Source organism: Maylandia zebra, linkage group LG23, assembly GCF_041146795.1.
Source record: "Maylandia zebra isolate NMK-2024a linkage group LG23, Mzebra_GT3a, whole genome shotgun sequence".
In the NCBI taxonomy this organism is placed as follows: Eukaryota; Metazoa; Chordata; class Actinopteri; order Cichliformes; family Cichlidae; genus Maylandia; species Maylandia zebra.
The window spans coordinates 6,881,117-6,899,965 of NC_135188.1; the positions used below are offsets into that span (position 1 = coordinate 6,881,117).

At 40.3% G+C, this 18,849-nt stretch overlaps 1 protein-coding gene across 1 annotated transcript; it reads right to left on the reverse strand.

Annotated features, from left to right (window-relative positions):
* Nucleotides 1–277: 277 nt before the first annotated feature.
* LOC101471484 (cytochrome P450 2J2) lies at nucleotides 278–17,851 on the reverse strand. Its single transcript, XM_024798688.2, has 9 exons — nucleotides 17,522–17,851; nucleotides 15,451–15,613; nucleotides 15,216–15,365; nucleotides 14,521–14,681; nucleotides 8,436–8,612; nucleotides 7,407–7,545; nucleotides 7,129–7,316; nucleotides 1,530–1,671; nucleotides 278–1,179 (listed from the first exon to the last, which is right to left on the reverse strand). Exons 1-9 carry the CDS (start codon nucleotides 17,720–17,722, stop codon nucleotides 1,004–1,006), a joined length of 1,497 nt encoding a protein of 498 aa, XP_024654456.1. The 5' UTR covers nucleotides 17,723–17,851; the 3' UTR covers nucleotides 278–1,003.
* Nucleotides 17,852–18,849: the final 998 nt, after the last annotated feature.

An 18,849-nucleotide genomic window follows, 5' to 3' on the forward strand; every position in this document is an offset into this window, starting at 1 on the left:
CCTCCTTCCTGATGGAAGCAGTCTGAACAGTTTATGGCTGGGGTGACTGGAGTCCTTGATGATCCTCCCCGCTTTCCTCAGGCAGCGCTTCCTGTAGATGTCTTGGACGGAGGGAAGCTCACCTCCAATTATCCGTTCAGAGCACCGCACTACTCGCTGGAGAGCTTTGCAGTTGTAGGCGGTGCTGTTGACATACCAGGTCCCAGTATCTTTTTCACATAACTGAATGCAAAGGCAGTTCGTTTAAAAAAAGTATCCTTTTCTAATAGCAAATGGGTATTTTTATGAAGTAATTTATTGAGATTGAAATCTCCTTTACACGTGAGATTCAACAACAAAAGCATAAACAAAGTATCAGTAAGAAAAAATAGTTACAAGATGCTGTACTGAATCTCCATAGACAAGGAAGGACAATATGGTGCACTGACCACTAGTTATGCAGGTGAGGAAGGCATCTCAGCTGTTTAACTTCTCTCACGGAGAACCATTAAAAAAATTAAGAAGAAGTCCACTAAAAGAAGAGAATTTCAAAAGTCCATCATCTCAAAGATGGACTTGTGTGAAGATTTGCTGGTTTTCTGCTATTATTTTCAGATTTTCATTCTTTTGGTAAGTGATCATTTTAAAAAAGTATTTTATATGTGTAATAATCTCTAAATAAATTATTTACAGGTTCAACAAATCCAATGTGCAGAGAAAATATCATAAGTACGACGTTTTGGTGATTCCCTTGAGAGGTTGTAATGGTCTGTGGATTTTATTGCATCAGGATTATTTTATTTGTGAGTCCATATTTATTCAGAAAAATCGTGCAAAATTAAAATACGTTCAATTTCAATTTAAAATATATATTACTTATTAATTACTTACACTAGAGCGCTAGAGATAGACAGAGAGAACAGTAAAGCAGATATTCTTTATGCATTGCATCAAAAACAATAGCAGAAGACAGTCATTGAGAGCACAGAGAAACAGACATGCTCAGCTGAGGATAACTCGTGCTCTAACGTGGCACAGCACACAGACGATAAGGTTTGGGACCGCGTGTGAAACCCAAAATGAAGTCCAGACTGAGTTTCTCTCCAGCAGGTGCAGACAATGAAAACCTCTGCAGCAGGGAGGTGAAAAACAGGAATAACTCCATCCTGGCCAGCTGCTCCCCAAGACACACACGTTTACCTGAGAATACACAAGACTACATGTTTGAAATACATAATTTACTGGGTTTCCACGCTAATCACAGCTTATAACAGCTATGTATTCATTTAGATCAACAAATAAAGCACAAGAACATTTAAAAGCACACAATTTAATGCAAGGAACAAGCAGCAGAGTATCTGCTAATCTGTATCTACTTCACCACTTTATCACTGTATTGAGTAGTGTAAATATGATTATGCTACAAATAATCAAAATAAAATATTACATATACAAAAAGTTGACCATAAGCAGCAACATGTAGCATTTTTTTAACTTCTGCCTAAAACAGCATTTACCAGAGTTTTAAAGGATTGCAACTGATGACTAACCTGCAGAAAAGGGAATGAAGGCCTCCCTCTTCCTAAATTTTCCATCCTGGTCCAGAAAGTGTTGAGGGTTGAAGGAATGTGGAGTTTCCCACATAGACTCATCATGTAGAACAGAGTGCAATGGAGCCAAGATCTTGGTGCCCTGAAAAATACCATTTGTTCAAATTGCAGGATTTGAACTTCCCATTGGCTACAGTTCTTTAGCATCAACACTTGGTATTTGAGTATCTGAATATTTGAGTTTTAACTGTTCTTTGCTCTGTTTCCAGAGGTGGGAAGTAACAAAGTAACTTTATTACTGTAACTAGAATTTTCAATTGTATTCTATTCTATTCTATCCTATTCTATTTTATTTATATAGCGCTAAATCACAACAACGGTCGCCTCAAGGCGCGTTTTATTGAACAGTAGATCGTACAATAATAGATACAGAGAAAACCCAACAATCATATGACCCCCTATGAGCAAGCACTTTGGCGACAGTGGGAAGGAAAAACTCCCTTTTAACAGGAAGAAACCTGCGGCAGAACCAGGCTCAGGGAGGGGCGGGGCCATCTGCTGCGACTGGTTGGGGTAAGAGAAGGAAAACAGGATAAAGACATGCTGTGGAAGACAGACAGAGGTTAATAACATGTTTGATTCAATGCAGAGAGGTCTATTAACACATAGTGAGTGAGAAAAGAGACTGGAAAGGAAAAACTCAATGCATCATGGGAATCCCCCATGCCTACGTCTATTGCAACATAACTAAGGGAGGATTCAGGGTCACCTGGTCCAGTTTTCAGGTATCTGTATTTGAAAATTTATTCTTCTGACAACTTTGTACTTTACTCCCTACATTTTTAAACAAATATCTGTACTTTCTACTCCTTACGTGTTCAGAAAATGCTCATTACTTTACGTTCAGTGTTATCATTTATAACGTTTATACTCAGGGGTTAAAGTTGGCCGGAACTTTAATAAGGCAGGTGTCTGTATGTTGTGTTGGTGGTACTTCAGCATCTAGCTAGTGCTACAGATAAGGAGGATGGATGAAGCGAGTGTTTTTTAAGTTGCATGCAATTTAAAAATCAATGTTTCTATCAGTCTAAGTAGCCTGAAAAGAAAAGTGTCTGGACTTCTTTAAGTTTCCTGGAAGACGTTTCACCTCGGATGAGAAAAAACCTTCACAGACAGTTTCTATTAGTTCAGCAAACATCAGAAAACACACAAGCTGTTTGTGTGCACTTTGTCGCACAGTGCGTTCATAGCTAAAGGTCAAGTTGATGGATTTCACAGGGAGAGAAGAGAATGAGAGCTAACTTCACTGGGAGATAAAGATTTGGGAAGACAAACTCGACAGGAGAGGAAGAATAGAGGTTAGATTTAAAGCTGAAGACTGCACAGTGACTCTTAAACAAAAAATTTAAAGCTTACATGCAATGTCATTATTTTAACCACATGTTGGAACAGAGCAAACCTAACCTACGAACTCCCTAAATACAGACAGCATATAGACTGCCCCACCAGGGACAACATCATACTGGATCACTGCTACACCACTCTAAAAGATGCCTATCGCTCTGTGCCCCGGGCAGCTTTGGGACACTCTGATCACTGCATGGTCCATCTTATTCCAGTTTATAGGTAAAAACTCAAACGTGCCAAGCCTGTAGTCAAAACTGTGAAGAAGTGGACTAACGCAGCAAAGCAGGAACTGCAGGACTGTTTTGACTCCACTGATTGGACTGTTTTTGAAGCTGCATCTGAGAACCTTGATGAGCTCACGGACCCTGTGACATCATGCATCAGTTTCTGTGAAGACGTGTGTGTGCCAACAAAGACCTTTTGCACATACAACAACAATAAACTCACTCCTTAACTCCAACATCTTTGTAAGGCAAAGGAGGACGCCTACAGAAGTGGTGACAGGGCCCTGTACAAGCAAGCCAGGAACACACTGACCAAGGAGATCAAAGCAGCTAAAAGCATCTACTCCCAGAAGCTGGAAGAACGGCTCTAAGCCAACGACCCTGCGTCAGTGTGGAGGGGCCTGCAGGAAATCACCAGCTACAGACGCCCCCCACCCACTATTGAAGCAAACAAAGACCTGGCCAACGAGTTAAACACTTTCTATTGCAGGTTTGAGACGGACAGACTCCCATGCCCCACCCTCCCCTCCCCAGGGACATTGCTTCAGATATTGACCCCAACACACCTTCCACCTCTCCCCCCTTCACCCTCCCCCTCCCCAATCCAGCCTCAACGACCACCCCCACCCTCCCCAATCAAGACTCAACGACCACCCCCACCCTCCCCAATCCAGACTCAACGACCACCACCGCCCTCTCCAATCCAGACTCAACGACCTCCACCACACCTCTCAACCCTCTTTCCTCCTCCCTGAAACTCAGAATACACACTCAGGATGTGAGCCGACTATTCCAGAAACAGAAGCCCAGGAAAGCCCCCGGACCAGACAGCGTCTCACCCTCCTGCCTCAAAACCTGTGCTGAACAGCTGGCTCCCATCTTTACTCGCATCTTCAACAGATCCCTGGAGCTGTGTGAAGTTCCCTCCTGCTTCAAACGCTCCACCATCATCCCTGTTCCCAAGAAACCCACCATCACAGGACTGAATGACTACAGACCTGTTGCCTTAACGTCTGTGGTCATGAAATCCTTCGAACGACTGGTGTTAGCCCATCTGAAAGACATTACAGGCCACCAGCTGGACCCTATGCAGTTTGCCTACCGGGCAAACAGGTCGGTGGATGATGCAGTGAACATGGGGCTGCATTACATCCTACAACATCTTGACCGCCCAGGAACTTATGCCAGGGTCCTGTTTGTGGACTTTAGTTCGGCTTTTAACACCATTGTGCCTGAACTTCTTTCCTCCAAACTCTCCCAGCTCAGTGTGTCACCAGCTACCTGTCAGTGGATCACCAGCTTCCTGACAGACAGAAAGCAACAAGTGAGGCTGGGGGAGATCACCTCTGAAACCTGGTCCCTCAGTATTGGTGCCCCTCAAGGATGTGTCCTCTCACCACTACTGTTCTCCCTCTACACTAACGACTGCACCTCCAAGAACTCGGCTGTCAAACTCCTAAAGTTTGCAGATGACACCACTGTCATTGGCCTCATTCAAGATGGTGATGAGTCTGCATACCGGCAGGAAGTTGAGCGGCTGGTACTCTGGTGCAGTCAGCACAATCTGGAGCTGAACACTCTTAAGACTGTAGAGATGACAGTGGACTTCAGGAGACATCCCTCAACTCTGCTCCCCCTCACCATACCAGACAGCCCTGTGTCAACTGTGAAGACCTTCAAGTTCCTGGGTACAACCATCTTCCAGGACCTGAAGTGGGAGACCAACATCAACTCCATCCTCAAAAAGACCCAGCAGAGGATGTACTTCCTGAGACAACTGGGGAAGTACAGTCTTCCACAGGAGCTGCTGATCCAGTTCTACACTGCGGTCATTGAGTCTGTCCTGTGCTCCTCCATCACAGTCTGGTATGGAGCAGCCACTAAACAGGACAGGAGCAGACTGCAGCGGACTGTACAGGCAGCAGAAAGGATCATCGGCACCCCCCTGCCCTCCATCCAGGATCTGTACCTCTCAAGAACCAGGAAACGGGCAGGGAAAATCATCACAGACCCCTCACACCCTGGACACAGACTTTTTGATCTGCTGCCCTCTGGCAGACGGTACAGAAGCCTGCAGACCAGGACCACCCGACACAGGAACAGTTTCTTTCCCCTCGCCATCTCCCTTCTTAACAGTTGACCTGTCACACTGCTCCCACTGCCAGACTGCAGCTGCACCTTATGTACATTTTGTAGTATTCATTCCACCTCATTCATTTCTGTATTTTATGTATATAAGTTTAGATTCGTTATTTATAGTTGGTTTACACAGCTTTGTGTATGTATGTGTAATGTGTATATATAGACACGTGTGTGTGTGTGTGTGTGTGTGTGTGTGTGTGTGTGTGTGTGTGTGTGTGTGTGTGTGTGTGTGTGTGTGTGTGTGATTTACATTACTGTGCTTGAGAGCCACCATCTACCGGAACCAAATTCCCTGTATGTGTCTGCACATACACTTGGCCAATAAACACGATTCTGATTCTGATTCTGAACTGTGTATGATGTGTTTTGATAAGTTATGTATTTTCATTGTCGTAAAATGTCCTGCAAAACAAACTAACCTATATTAACTTTGTGCTATTCAAATGTTGCATGGAAATACTGGGTAGTTTTTTTCCAGGATAAACAGGTTAGTTTGCATTACAGGGCTGAATTTACAGTAAAGCACTGTGTTGGACTGGTGCACAGTAGCTGTGGTGCTCCTGGTCTGATTTAGGTTACATCAAGTGTAGCAGCGACTTTGCATTTTAGATGATCATGCTTAGATTACTTCACTGAATTTAAACTTTATAGCAACTCTGTATAAAGTGTAGGGGGATAGACATCTGCCAGGATGGATGAAAAAACACATCTACACTTGTTGTGTAATTATGTAAATCTACAGAGAAGAGCAGGTCAGCTGATCACATCATGTACGCTAAAAACCTCCTGGAGCCATAGCTGGACTGGCCATCAGATCATGCATAGCAGGCATCTGCCCGGTGGGCCAATGGGGTGTTTTTGTTTTTATGGGCTTTTTTGTGTGTGTTTGTTGATTCGGTTTTTTTGTAACAGTATAAACAACGAAAGGTGGTGGATGTTAGGTTTTGTATTGTTGATTGTCATTTATGCTTAGAAATATTTAACCATATACACTTAGAGGTGTATAATCAATTGTGTAGTGATAGGATGTGTAATCTTTAGCAGGCTACAAAGGCTTGGTGTGAATGCACACCCACATCCTAGGAACATAAGAGAGGTCCTATCTTCTCTTTGTTGATATATGGTATAGCAAACACACGTACATCTTTTTAAGTATAAGAGCCTTTTGTTCAGATGGACCCGCTAGACTCCTGGCACCAGCTTTGGGGAGTCTTCACAGGGTCACATCTTGACCTCACACACACACACACACACACACACACACACACACACACACACACACACACACACACACACACACACACACAATTCTTTGTTCACATGTATACCTATGTAAGATGTTATATGTTAATGACCCTATGCATATTCATGTAACCACAATAAAAGGAGTGCTATGGGGAACCTGGCTGAGAGTCTGACGGAGGTCAAGTGGTGGAACGACACTTGGCTCCATGCAGGTCTCCCTCATGCATGAGTAACAAGAAGAACTTTGCCTACTTCGTGTCTTGCTTGCTGTGTAATTATATTGTCCTCAACGTTCCAGCGAATAGGTTCAAGCTACAAACCTGTGGACTGGCCAGAAGCTGGCCGATGTGTAAAATGTAAAAATAACTCAGTTGTTTGGTGGTGGCTATGGCGGAGCTTCCACTGAGCTCAGCAGGTGGATGAGGGAAAGGTGGATAATAGTGGAATTGTAAAGTGCTTTGAGTGTCTAGAAAAGCGCTATATAAATGCAATCCATTATTAGTATGTACCTTTGACACATCTGATTATCTCAGAGTTTTTCTTTTTAACTGGCAAACATTTGTTACTGGTTGATTGTGTACCTTTGGGATTGAGTACTTATCCAGAGCTGTGTTCTTGTTTGCCACGCGAAGTATGTTAAGTGGGGCAATATTTCCACTTCTCTGGATTTCATGAATAACTGCATCAGTGAATGGCATGTTTTCTCTGTCACTTGTAGACGGCTGCCTGGATGAACCAACCACAGCATCTATCTCAGCTTGGACTTTCTCTGCACACACAGAAAACAGGAAAATAAGTGTTGTGCACAGTTGACTAAGCTCACAAATATTTATCCCTGATAGATATTACCCTGACACACCTTGTATATCAGGGTAGTGGATCATATATAAAAGTCCCCAATTTAAAGTAGTAGTTGTGGTTTCAGTTCCAGCACCAAACAGGTCCATTGTGCAAGCCATCAAATTTTCGAGATAAAACCCAGAATCTTTATCTTCCTTCTATCAATGATACAAGAGAAAATTGTTATATTTGATTATGTACACAATATAAATACAAACCATCTTATCAAAACGTTTTGTAAAGTAAAGAATAAAATTTTTTAAATTCCCCTCTCGCCCCCATGAAGGTGCAGAGATCTTGGATGTTGTTCCTGGTATCTGCCGGAGCCACTTGCTTTGCTCCGGGGTCACTGCACCGAGTGCACCGTAACAGTGCAAGATCAACAGGACCCTAAGAGCCTTCATCAGGAACTCAACGGGGATGTGGCGAACAACACTAGAGACCAACAGGATCTACCAAGGAGATGCACTGTCCCCACTGATGTTCTGCATAGACCTAAATCCTCTCAGAGAGGTAAGGCTGTCAGAACGGAGGGGATCACACTACCAGAAGGAAACATTGCAGACACTGAGGACAGACCACCCCCTAGGGTGGTTGAGAATGACGGAGCTAAGAACCTGTGGGACTTCCAGATACATACAGACAAAATGGTGATGGTTAACCAACCAGACATAGTAGTTGTAGACAAGCAGGAGAAGATGTAGCAGAAGACGTACTGATAAACGTACCAATACGGAATGACAGTAACATCTCAAAGAATGAACACGAAATACTGGAGAAGTGCCAGGGGCTCAGAGAAGAGCTGAAGAAGGTGGAGAGTGAAGGTAACAGTGGTCCCAGTGGTAATCGGAGCACTAGGTGCAGTGACTCCCAAGTTAGGTGAATGGCTCCAGCAGATCCCTCTGTCCAGAAGAGTTAGAGTTAGAACCCTTAAGCTCCCAGCCCTCTGGTAGAGGACCTGAGCTTGAAGGATAGACTACTTGCAGAGGCGAGAGGGGAATAAATTTTTTTCATTAAAGCAAATCGAGATAGACATTAAAACACTAACCTCTCCCATTTCTTTGAGAAAGGAGTCAATGTAGTCTCTTGGTGATGAAGGGTCAAAGTTTTCCTGGTGTTCTTTGATCCTAGTTTCTACAAATTCAACTAATTTCTTTGTCAAGATAAATATCGTCTGGTGTGATCCAGGCAGCCACTTCATCAGCCAGGGTATTGTATTGTACATCTGCAGAGCAGGAAGACAGTAACCAGATTATCTAATTGACTGGCCGTATTAACATAAGCAATAATAAAGATCATTATTACTGTGTGTTCATGAATTTTAGGTTTGAAACCTGCAGCTGTATCATTGCAAGAACGGCCCTCCCAGTATGAACCCGAGTGGCATTTTGTTATTGGACTTCTGGTCTACTCTCTTTATAAGAGCTTAAATGCTTTTTTTAAAATAACTTTTTTTAAGCGTCTCCCAACGCAATTCTTAGCATATTTTGGTTCCTGCAACTGGTCCATCGGGTTATTGTCTCCCCAGATCAACTTCTCTTGTGCTTTTGGAAATCAGTTTTCATTTTTCCTATTTGTGTTTTCCTTTTTCCTGTTTCCGTTGTGCTTTGTTTGCTTTTGCAGCCTTTTTGTTATTGCTGGTGTTTTCTTAAGTTGCAGTGCGTTTGGCCTCTCAGGGCCACCATATTAATGTAATAACTTAAAGGTGGGATAATTATTTAGTTGAATTAATTTATGTATAGGTAATTAGGTAGGTCATTTGTTTGTTTTCATATTAAGTGTGTTTATTATTGGATGGCACCTCTATACAGGGCACAAGTTGGGCATGCACCAAAACAAAACAAAACAAAGAAAACAAAAGGCCAATTTAGTTAAGAGTGAAGTCACACAGCTTTGTGACCTGTCCGTCTCTCTTCATTTTTAAAATGGTTCGAACATTTTAGTGTGAAACATATCACTGCCACAATGTTTGTAAACAGCTCGGTGTCAAAGTAAAAAAGGCTCAATGAAGTTTATTAAAAAGTCTTTTTGTATGGAGCGCCAGGACTGCCACAATGAATTAATTAAATACAGCATTAAATATTTAATTAAATGTGGCAATAATTAATTAAAATTGGAATTAATTAATTAAATAAATAGTTATGATACATTTAATTAATTATTTATGTATTTCACATTTTAATTAATTATTGACACATTTAATTAATTATTGACACATTTAATTAATTATTTAATGATATATTTATTTTTTTCATTTTGGCAGTCCTGGCGCCTGGCTCTCATCTTGAAATAATTTTATCTGCTACACTTTTAACAGTGTTTTAGCCGCGAATGTCGCGCCATATGTCTGGTCAGGTTGTCAACATAGAACATGTTTTCAAAAGTGCTCAGATGTTTTCAGAGATTTCACTAGCTCTGCTAACAATTAGCATGCAGAGTGCACCCAGGGGGTTACGTTAACCGGTTTGTTTACATATTCCACTCTCCGTGTTCCACATGTTGCATTCGCAGATTCTCATTTTCACCGAACGATCGTCTCTTTCCGCCTGGTCTTGTGTCTCTGTGCTTCTGTAACATAAAGAACGAGCTGACATTTTTCTCACGAAACCAGCGATCAGCTCAACAGACCCTCAGTTTACCTGCATGCATCCTCCTCCTCACCTGTCAGCTGTTTAACACCTGCTGCTAATTCAAGAAACACGCCTACGTTACCTGGTGATAGTCACAGTTTAACTGGGCAGCCGGTGCTCGATATAAAGCAATGTCAGCGCATTTTTCTGCACAAGATAAGTAAATATAGTGTTTTCCCCGAGCGCAGAGCTGCTGGAGCTTGTTTCCTTACAGAGCACTTTATAGGCGAACCAGCTTCATCAGCGGCTGATGTCCAATCACCGGCACACAGCTTTGAAACCTCAGCTGAGTTTTAGCTCTCAGTGGTTAAACGCTGGACTTCATTCACTCAGGTTCTGTCTGTCGGGTCACGTTTACTTCGCTGTTTTATTTACAACTGAGCAAATCGGTTTGGCTGAGGTTAAAGTTACGTTTCATAACTGCATAGTTTCACAGACGTTTAATGGTTCACTGGCACATGTGTTAGACTGAACTATCATCTAAATATCATCTGTTTTTTAATAGTTATTCAACTGTATTCTAAGCACCAGCTGTCTGTTAGAATGTGATTTTTTCTCTCTCTCTGTTGGCAGAGGTATAAAAATGCGCAGGAAAATCTGACGTGCATGGCAAACTTCACCGATGATATTTAGGGAGGAATAAACACACATCAAACATAAATGAACCATTTGCCTGTCTCCATAATTGAGATCATTTTCTCTTTATATGTCAACACTCTCTCTCTCTCTTTTTTTTTTCTTCTGCTTTTTCGGTCATGTTATGTTTACCTGTCAAAGGCTTGTTACAAACTATGAAACACATGGTGCAGACTTCTGGATGTTAGAAGAAAACTAATACTGCTCATGAAGGAGACTAAAGGCAGGAAGGTGTCCTTTAAAACTTAACATGTTAATAGGACCTCCCTATTTATATCACAGTTTATGATATAGCACATGTATTTCAGTAATAGCCTACTGATTTCAGTGTAGTGGTGAACAGTCACACAGCTCACGTGGGCGTTATCTGTGATACTCCTTAACTATAATTTATCCAAGTTAACTTAACCATTCAGACAGTTCTTTTGCAATGAAAAACATAAACACCCATGCTGCCGGTAGGTTTCCTCAGTGCCAGCTGTTAACATTATAGCTGCTTATGCAGTAACCATGGTAACCACGGACTCTGAGCGGCTGGATCGACAGAAGTCAGACAACAATTTTACACGTATGATCTTAAAACAGGACACAGCCACTATACGTGCTGGCCTCATATCAAATGTGAAGGCAGACTGAGTCTATGTTTGACGTTTGTTTATATCTAATCTTCCTTTTGAAACATTTAAGCAGCAGCGAGTCTGCAGCTGAAGGAATACAAACTCAAATTGTCGGAACAGGTTTGCTCGTTTCTTGGATTCATTTGGTGATTTATTAAATGTATAATTGTTATTCTAATCTGCTGCTGAGTCTCTTACACTTTTCTTTATGCTGTATATTTTCACGTCTCTGGAATAGTTGGCAGTTAGATAGTCAGCTGAGAAACTCTGTGCTAACTCATGGAGCTGAGGATATCGTGGATATGCTGACCTCGCTCCGTGGTGTACAGGGCCGTTTACCCTCATGATTAATATTCACAATAAAAATATTAGCCGAACATCATGAAGTCTGTATGTGTTTCATAGTGTCGAACAACCTTTGTACAGTTAAAGCCAGCAGTTACTACATGACAGAAACACCAACGTTATCTCTTTTAAGCATTTATACACAGGTCACGCTGATTACTGAACAAAAACCCAAAGATCAGATGTTAAACAGATTTATTTGCTCTCTCTCCTCCTTAAACATGTTTTTAATGTTAGTTATAATTCAGAATTGGCGACTGAAACACGTAGGACACATAAGAACATCAGGAAATAAAACACCGATAAATATAACCTCAGTAAAAGAAGTCAGCGGGGGTTACTACAGCTGTGTACCGGGGCCTGCGCTTTGTCGGTGGGATTGCTTGCGAGGCGAGCGGGTCTATCCCACGCTTTGCCGTGAGACTGGGCAGACATCTCCGAAATCATCGAAGCACTTTTGCAAAGAGGCTTTATCTTGACAAACCGACCAGACACATGAAGATTAAACCACTACATTCTCGGCTAAAAAAATATTAAAACGGTATTTGGTGACAAACAAACAGGGTTTTTCAAAGTTCAGTTCTGTTAGCTTCCACATGCCGGTTGTTGTGTGCTAGAAACAATGGCCACCAGGCCAAAGCAATGGTTTTGACTCGATCAGCGTTAACCCCGCCCCCTGAGTTTGATGGGTGAGGCTGACAGATAAAATTATTTCAAGATGAGAGCCAGGCTCTTAGCTCTTACTGGGACAGTGGCGCAGCTGCCCCTCTGTGGGTCTTCCTTGGTCTCTTGTGTTCTGGGGGCCTCTGGATGTCTGGAGTTTTGATCTCCTCCATACCTGCTTGATACCATAAAGGACAGGGCTGTGGCTCCCCACACTCCCTAGCAGATCTTTACATGGAGAAACCTTTGGAATGCAAGCATGCTGATCCACACAGGTATGCACACAGGTGTACACATGGATATTCACAGACGCGGACTACAGCTTTCTTGGCTGCTGCCTCAAAGCACACTGTGCATTGTCTATCTTGAGTGTTGCACAATATCGTTTATTATTTAGTAACTATTGATATCTATGGCTAGCTAGTTTATTGTGATGGTGCTTTTTTTTTCTATTATTATGTTGCTCTTTGTTGTTTGCTGTCTCCTCTGGGTTTTTTTTCTCCATACAGGTGACCCAGGAGGTTTTTTTTGTTTTTTTTGTTTTTTTCTCTCTTCCCCCCCTTCTCACCGTCTCTTCTCCCCTTTGGTTTTCTTTCATTCTTTCCCCCTGTCCTATCCCACAGTTATGTCTGTCCCGTTTGCAACTGAAAATAAAATAAATTCATAATTATAATAAAGGTCAATCAAATGGACCAATATGGCAAGGCCATGATGATCCACTTGGTAAAATAAATCCGCTTGGCATCTTTCTTGGCCTCAAGACAACAATTCTGATGGCTATAGATCCAAACGGGACACAAAAAAAAAAAAAAAAGATGAGAGCCAGGCGCCAGGACTGCCAAAATGAAATAAATAAATATATCATTAAATAATTAATTAAATGTGTCAATAATTAATTAATTACATGTGTCATAACTATTTATTTAATTAATTAATTCCAATTTTAATTAATTATTGACACATTTAATTAATTATTTAATGGTGCATTTAATTAATTCATTATGGCAGTCCTGGCGTTCCATAGGCGCCAGGACTGCCAAAATGAAATAAATAAATATATCATTAAATAATTAATTAAATGTGTCAATAATTACGGAGCCCCGCAGGGGACATGGGAGAAAAAAAAATTAAGACGGACTTTTGCGAGATCTCGCAAAACAAACTCGGGATCTCGTAAAAGTATTGCGAGATCTCGCAAAAGTTTTAGCCGCATTCTTCGGAGGCTGCCAGCTCGAAGCCGACTGGGAGGTCGAGGCACGATGTGCCGGGAAAGCGGTGTTCCTCCCGGCTGTAGTAGGTCTAGACCTCTCGTTAGCTTCGAGCTAGTGGGTGTCAGATCTCCAAAAATGTCGGAGCACTTTTGCAAATATGTGATGTCTTGTAAACCGAGCAGGTATCTGACATTTACACAACTACATTCACGCCTCAAAATATCTTAAAAGTGTATTTTGTGACCCAGAAAGAGTAATATTACAACTAAGTAGCTGCCGCCATTGTTGGAATTCAACTTTCGCGAGAAAGTTTTGAGAGATCCCGAGTTAGTTTTGTGAGATCTTGCAAATGTTTTGCGAGATCTCGCAAAAGTCCGTCTTAATTTTTTTTCTCCCATGTCCCCTAATTAATTAAATGTGTCAATAATTAATTAAAATGTGAAATACATAAATAATTAATTAAATGTGTCAATAATTAATTAATTACATGTGTCATAACTATTTATTTAATTAATTAATTCCAATTTTAATTAATTATTGCCACATTTAATTAATTATTTAATGGTGTATTTAATTAATTCATTATGGCAGTCCTGGCGCTCCATATTTTTGAGCTGTTTGTGTGGAAGTATGAATTAATAAGGCTAGAAGTCAGGGGTGTCAAGCTAAGGCTTCATTCATTAGGATTTACACTCATCATCACGGTGTGATTGGTTTTATAATAGCAACAAGCAGCTCTGCTTAAACTGTTGCCCTTACTGTATCTAACCAGGAAATGTTAGAAAATGAATGGGTGAATTGGTTCTGTTTGGCTTTTACAGGCGATGGGTAAATCTGATACTGCTGTATTGTAGATCCACATTCAGTAAATAATCCTTTCTGGAGTGTATTTCACTTGTAATGCACAGTGGTGAAAAACCGCCAAGTGTGCATCACAGCAGATAGATATGAAAATTGATTAAGCACACATTTACATCCAAGCCTGAGACTGTAACTAGAAGTACATGAATGTGTGAATAACATGCACTCACCCGTACTGTCAAATTTCCATGTAATTGAACAACGTCATTCATTGTCTGGAGAATATACTGGAATTGCTTGTCAGTGTACTCAAATCGATTGCCGAACACCAAACAGCAGATGATGTTTGAGACTGCATTATTAATCAGGTTCTTAGCATTAAAGGGTCTGCCTGCAAAATGAGGAGAAAAAACACATTCATGAAATTAAAAAAATTAATTAATTAAATTAAAATTCAAATACATAGTTGGGAACAAAGGGGACCTTGAAAATTGCAAGTGAAATGCACCTCCAACTCTTACCCAAGGGTGTCAAATAGACTTTGGTGTAAAGGATTAGGGAAATGTCCCGAGTGTTTCAGAACATTTCAGCAAATAATTGTGAATCTTAACAAAGAATTGGAGCTATATCAATGAAACTAAAATCAAATGAACAGGATATAATGCATGTCAACAAGTGGAGAAACAGAGTGGGTGCTGTTTTTAATGTTTGGCCTCTGATTAGAACTCCTTGTTAAAGCATAAATCAGGTGATGAGCTACAGGTAAAGAAAAGTGGGACCATTATTAAAGAAACTTTTTAGGCCATGTGCTTTAGTACTGTGAACCTTATAAACATGTCAGCAATGGTGAATTATATTTAAATTTTATAAACACACATACTAAACATAGATAACATGTAACTATATTGTTTTTTTTTCTTTGTGCCTTGCTGATCTGTGAAAGCCTCTGTGAGATACTGGCACTCCTGCTGGATGGATGACTCCAGGGTCTTATTCTCCAGACCAAAGTTCCTGAATGTGTGAAGAACAAATCTCGTCTGTTGCTTCCAGGGATAACCATTTGACAACACAAGACCTTTTGGAAATAAAAATTAAATTAGACCTGATGTGATCAGTTCAACCAAGTTTTTGGAATTTTGGAGGGAAAATGCCAACACTACCTTTATTCCCAATAATTGATTCAAATATGGGTATAATTGGGCGATCCACGAAGTCTTCTCCTTGGTGAACCAGGGCTTCTTTCACAAGTTTGTAGCCATGAACGACCACAATCCTACCACCAAAGAGTCGAAGGCTGAAAATGTTTCCATATTTCTCTGCAAACTGAACACAGACAGTATATTGTTGTTTTTGGAGCATGATACATTCTGAGGAGGCTATATATAATAATAATAATAATAATAATAATAATAATAATAATGATAATAATAATCAAGGTCACCTTACAATAACACGTTAACAATACCATAAAAAAACATTAAAAAATATATGTATATATAATAAACATGGTAAAATAAAATTTCGACATAAACAGTCATAAACGTATGAAGGCAAGTATAAAAACTGAGCAGGTAAAAATGGACTAAGACAGATCAGGTGTATGCAATTCTAAATAGATGAGTTTTGAGACGTGATTTAAAAGTGGTGAGACAGTGTGTGGTCCGGAGAACAAGTGGAAGTGCATTCCAAAGTCTTGGGGCAAAACAACTAAAGGCTCTGAGTCCAATGGTAGTCAGGTGAGCAGGTGGAACTGACAGAAGGGAAGCTGAAGAAGAGCGGGGTGTACGGGGGTGAGTATGTATGGAGAAGATCGGATAGATATGGAGGAGCTAGGTTATGAAGCGCTTTGAAAGTGAGAAGCAGGATCTTGAAATTGACACGGAGGTGAATTGGAAGCCAATGGAGCTGTGTTATATGTTCAGTGGATCTAGTTCTGGAAATAATACAAGCAGCTGTATTTTGAACTAACTGCAATTTATGGAGGGATTTATGAGGTAGACCATAGAGAAGAGAATTACAGTAATCTAAACGAGATGTGACAAGAGCATTGACAAGTATGGTGGTACTGTGTGGAGTGAGTGAGGGACGAAGGCGGTTATTATTACGGAGATGAAAGTAGGAGTAGTATATATTATATATATTCATATTTTGCAATTTATATAAGAAAAGGTTTTTGTTGTTTTTTACTTAATATCAGAACTGCTGTAAGCTAGTAGGCCACAGTTAATTTCTTCTGAGATTAATAAAATATCCTTATTCTGCATTCAGCAGAGTGGGGAATTCAGAACAGCTTTGGCATTAAGACAAGTTCCTATAGTTATGAAAATGTCACTATATCAGGTGTTAGCCTACCTGTAATGAGGCCGTTAAGTTAATATTCAGTTAAATAGCTAAACTTGTGAGCAATAAATACCAGTTCAGTGAAGGGTTCAATGAACCTCTTAGGTTTATTGAACCCTTCACTTTACCCTCATGGGCACGGGAGGAAGCCAAATGCAATACAAATACAAAGTATTTCTCAATCATTTCACTTCTCAGTAGAATTTTAGTAAAAAACAAACAAACAAACAAACAAAAAACTAAGATAAAAAGTAAATAACAATTTCCAAGCAAGAAAATGATAATGATAATTTTTTTTTGGTTAAACCAACAGTCCAAACCTCAAAGAAAGAAACTAAAAAACTATTAAAGATTATTGCCCATTGACGTAAATGTACAATTATTCCATTTATTTAAATGGACTAATTCAGTTTCATTTCTAATGCAAGATATACTGGTGTACATTTGATTTAAAAAGTTTGCTAAATATAGAATAGAATAGAATTCAACTTCATTGTCATTGCAAATACACATGTACAGAGCAACGAAATGCAGTTTGCACCCATCCAGATATATATATATATATATATATATATATATATATATATATATATATATATATATATATATATATATATATATATATATATCCTTAAACATGATACAGTTCCTTCAAGCCTCATGCTAGCTAAATAACGACTCTGTCTACTTCGGTGTAAATTATGCCTCCTTGCACTCCAGTGATTCATTTCACATGTTTGTTTCCTTTCACATTATTTTTCTGCTTTTATTATTAGTCAGTGAGCTGCAGGTGAAATCTGTATGGTTGAAAGAAGGGTTTTTTTTTCAATTTCAAATGTTTTTTAATTTTATTATAATATAATAACTTTTTATTTAGGAATGGACTCATACCTCTGTTAACTGCAGGTGGAGTCTGGTAGATTGGATACGATGAAGGTCACCAATGAAAGGAAGAGCCCAGGGTCCAGGAGGAAAGTTTTTTGGCACTCTGTTCTTCAGAAAATCTGTCAACAGTAGAGAAACAGTCAAAAATATTAAAATAATTTTGCCATCTATCCACTCCAAGCCGAGAAGATTGTATATCAACTCCATATCTTCTCTTCATCTGTCCTGCTACAAGTGAACAGAGGACAAACACAATCAGTTAAACACCACTGCAAGGGCGTAGATTTGGCATGGACGGAAGGGACGTGTCCCTACCAACATCGAGCGATTATTGAATTGTCCCCACCAATAATTTGATCTCTTCGAGTAAAGAAAAACAACCCGATAGAAAGAAAAAAAAAAAACGATCTGTCAGCGTCTCATTCACCTAACGGTACAGAAAGAGTTAAATTACGTTCTCTACTGGAGTCCTACGTCATGTGACAAATATGGCCAATGTGATTGGCTGTGCCTTTCAGGGAGCTCTGTTTAGTTTTAGCAGCGGCAAGCCTGCGCTGCGAGGGCCTGCAAGGAGGAGAGATTTGCAGCAAAAAGGAAGGACCTGGATATAAGAAAGTATTTTTCAAAGAAACCTGTAAGTCACTTAAATTCAAGTTCACTCATAAAATGTGTCCGTCATAATAACGTTACAGGCTATGCTAGGCTTTGGCCCACATCAGTCTAAAATTGGGACGATCTGATTTCCTCGTGTCAGCGTTGTTCCCACATCATCATAATTAATGTTGTTCCAGGTTCAACATTGCAAGTGACCAATCACCTTCTTGTGACGTCATTCCTTTGCGACTTCGAAATACCCGCCTTCGAGTATTTCGAAATACAAGTGAAGAAGCGAGAAACCGCCGCCTGTCCGCCGAATTTGAAGTCAATTTAGGATACTTTCCTTTAATAAACGGTAAGCATTATACATATGTTCCTCACTTGGCTTGCTGTTTGTTTGCTAGTGATAGGCTACTTGACGACAGCATTAGCTAACCAGTGTTCTCTAGACCAGCGTTCCCCAACTTTTTGGGTGTTTCGTGGCCCGGGGGTTGGGTCAGGCAAAATTGCAGTAGCTTCCCTGATCATTTTACAAACATAAGTGAAGAGAATCTGGACTAAAAGGCCTAGACTTATGGTTGTGTGCTGATTCTATGAATGGCATGGCCTGCATTTGTAAATGGCCTGCATTTGTATAGCGCTTTTCTAGTCCATAGGACCCCAAAGCGCTTTACACTACATTCAGTCATTCACCCATTCACCCACACATTCACACACTGGTGATGGCAAGCTACATT